Source organism: Acanthisitta chloris, unplaced genomic scaffold, assembly GCF_000695815.1.
Source record: "Acanthisitta chloris isolate BGI_N310 unplaced genomic scaffold, ASM69581v1 scaffold38456, whole genome shotgun sequence".
NCBI lineage: Eukaryota > Metazoa > Chordata > Aves > Passeriformes > Acanthisittidae > Acanthisitta > Acanthisitta chloris.
This window is the reverse complement of record NW_008679316.1, coordinates 1-2,576: the sequence shown is the minus strand read 5'-3', so window position 1 is coordinate 2,576 and position 2,576 is coordinate 1. Positions and strand designations below refer to the sequence as shown.

The 2,576-nt window shown below is 44.4% G+C and overlaps 1 protein-coding gene across 1 annotated transcript in view; it reads right to left on the bottom strand.

Moving 5' to 3' along the window:
* Positions 1-2,273, bottom strand: part of LPCAT3 (lysophosphatidylcholine acyltransferase 3) — a gene marked incomplete at its 5' end in the record, with an annotated part of 3,405 nt that extends 1,132 nt beyond the window's left edge. The window contains 4 exons of the mRNA XM_009077241.1: positions 142-289; positions 878-1,044; positions 1,356-1,442; positions 2,131-2,273. Of these exons, the coding sequence (XP_009075489.1) occupies positions 142-289; positions 878-1,044; positions 1,356-1,442; positions 2,131-2,273 (545 nt within the window). The remainder of the gene's footprint in view (positions 1-141; positions 290-877; positions 1,045-1,355; positions 1,443-2,130) is intronic.
* Positions 2,274-2,576: the final 303 nt, after the last annotated feature.

Below are 2,576 nucleotides of genomic sequence, written 5' to 3'. Positions count from 1 at the left end.
GAGAACACAACCCTGTCATGTTTGAAAACCACTTCCAAAATGAGCAGCTATTTTTCACATTTAATCCAAGTAAAGCCTTCAGTGTGGCAGTTTCCAGCCTAACACTGACCACCCCGCTCTGGTAAGTCAGACAAAGTGCACCTGTCTCTCCACGATGACTATAAGCAGCTCCATTTGGAAGCACACCAGGTAGCCAGAGTGCAGCCCATGCCAGATGGCCAGGAAGAACAGGGCCAGGGCCTGTGACAGCAGTTTGTTACCCAGGAACTTCAGACGCTTGAAGATGTAGCTAGAGCAGAAAAGAAAAAAAGTGCCTCTAGTTTATTGTCTGTCCTCCCCAGTCTGTGTCAGAGGTGCAGGGCCCAGAGGATCATACACCTTTGCAGGCCCTGTGGTGACATAAACAGCAAGACCAGGACAGAATGTACATCAGCCCTTGTCTTAAAGAAATCCCAGCTAAGGGGGAGAAGTGGTTCATTACAGACCATGTAGCTGTGTCCTCCAGCAAGTGCTGAACCAAAACCCAGCTGAGTTTGGCATAGGGAGCATCAAGAGCAACATGATGCAGGAACCAGCTGTTAGAGCAGCTCTGTGGCTGGCTGAGCAGGCAGGCAGGCCCAAGGGCTCACTGTGGTCCTGTTCTAGTCTGTACCACCATCAGCTGCTTGCCTCGTTAATGAACTGCCCTTCCAGGTGAAGTAAAAGATCCCTCTAACCCAGTGACCTGTTTCTGATGGCACAGCAGCAAAGCACAGAAGTGCGAGAACTGGCAATGGGCAAATTCTTCCTCTAATGCTCCTGCTTAGTCTGGTTAGCTTGGTTCTGTTGACACAGGTGTCACTGACACATTACAGAAGGGGAATTTCATCCTGCTCACCGGGCTATCCAAGCGTTGGTGTTGATGTTGAAAGAAGCAATCGTCCCTGTGAACAAAGGTGTTGTCTCATACAGCCAGACCTTCATGTTGGCACAAGCATTCCACAAAGGCTTTCCATTCTGGTCCTTCCCATTGTACCCCAGACCAGCAAGGATGCAGACACCTTCCTATCAAAAAATGCACAAGAAAGATAAGAGGAAAACATTGCCCCCTTTGTTTTGGCAACGCAGATTTGGGAAAGCTCTGACTCACTGTGTTGAGCGGAGAGCTCACTGCAGATGAACAACTGGATTAAGAACTGCCTGGGTTTTAGTTTGCTAGCGTTTGCTAACTTGTAGCAAGGTAAATCCACCTGCACTGATCTCCAGATATTTGGATTGCTTCAGTTTAGTGCTATGTCCAAGAGCAGACTAAATGGCTGCAAGACTGTGACCTTTATTCATTTGTCTTTTGCTTCTGGAACAACATGTAGACTCACCGTAACAAGCCAGCAAGTTACGTATTTGTAGAGTATAATTTTGCCCCAGATCAATATGTAACCACAACGGAACCAGAAGGGCTTCTCCTGCAAGAGGTAAGAGTGAAACAGAATAAAAATAAAACCCAGAGTTGAGTGGCCATAATGAGACAAGGTAGCTGAGATCTCACCAGTGTCTTTTGTTTTACTCTGATGTGTTGATACTGCTCTATGGACTGAGCTGCCAGGCTTAGGCAAACTTACACATCTTTCTCCTTCCCTTAGTAATGTTTGGCTGTAGTGAAATAGGTACAGTTAGGGAAGACTCTAGGATTAGCATAATCATTGTGGAATTTACACTCTTTATTCACACTGATACAGAAATGCTGATAATCTGCAGGTTGGATTTATTTGTTACGAATTTTCTAAGAACCTCAAAGATTCTGGTAAGCCTTGCAAGTTACTCTGGTGAAGCTAGTCTAGCATGTAATGGTTAAATGGAAGGTCATTAGAAGGCCACAAAATACTTATGTTAGGTTTCCAAAAACAACAGTAGCATCTAAGATTAACTCTCTATTTGTAAAAGTTTTAATTTGGTTCTGTTCAGCTGAAGACATTCCTATTTTGCATCAAATGGAATCCACAGGACAGACAGTAAAGTCAAATCAGTTGTGTAAAGGCTTATCACTAGTTGAGGCAAGACTACAAAAAAAAATAAAAATCCACTCTTGTAGATCCAATGCCCACCAGAGAAGTGGAATTCTTCCACACCCCACACAGCCAAATGAATACATACCATATAGTCATCTGAGATGAGGTATTCATCAGAGATGTACAGGCTTGACAAGGTATAGGTTACTAGAAACAAGAGACCCAAACTCAGGCGCTTGAGAGCAGGCACAAAACTGAGAAATGAAAATATGAAGGTCAAAGAAATGCCTTGGAAAGAGGCATCAAATTCATAATTTAAAAAACAGAGATGGAGAAGAGGGGGTAGGGGAGATAGTGACAGGGAGTCACCACATTCCACTGCAGCAGCTGCCTTTTTGGAGGTTGGGACCCAGTCTGTACTAAAGATGTCAAACAGTTGTTGACATGCCCTGGAACAATGCTGGGACATTATGCAGAGAGTTACAAGCAACTTTTGAAAGACTGCCTTGTCTTATAAATCACTTTTGGTCACAGTAGTTCTGTGCCCAGGTAAGAAGGCAATCTGCTGCAGGGAACATGTGGAGGATTCAG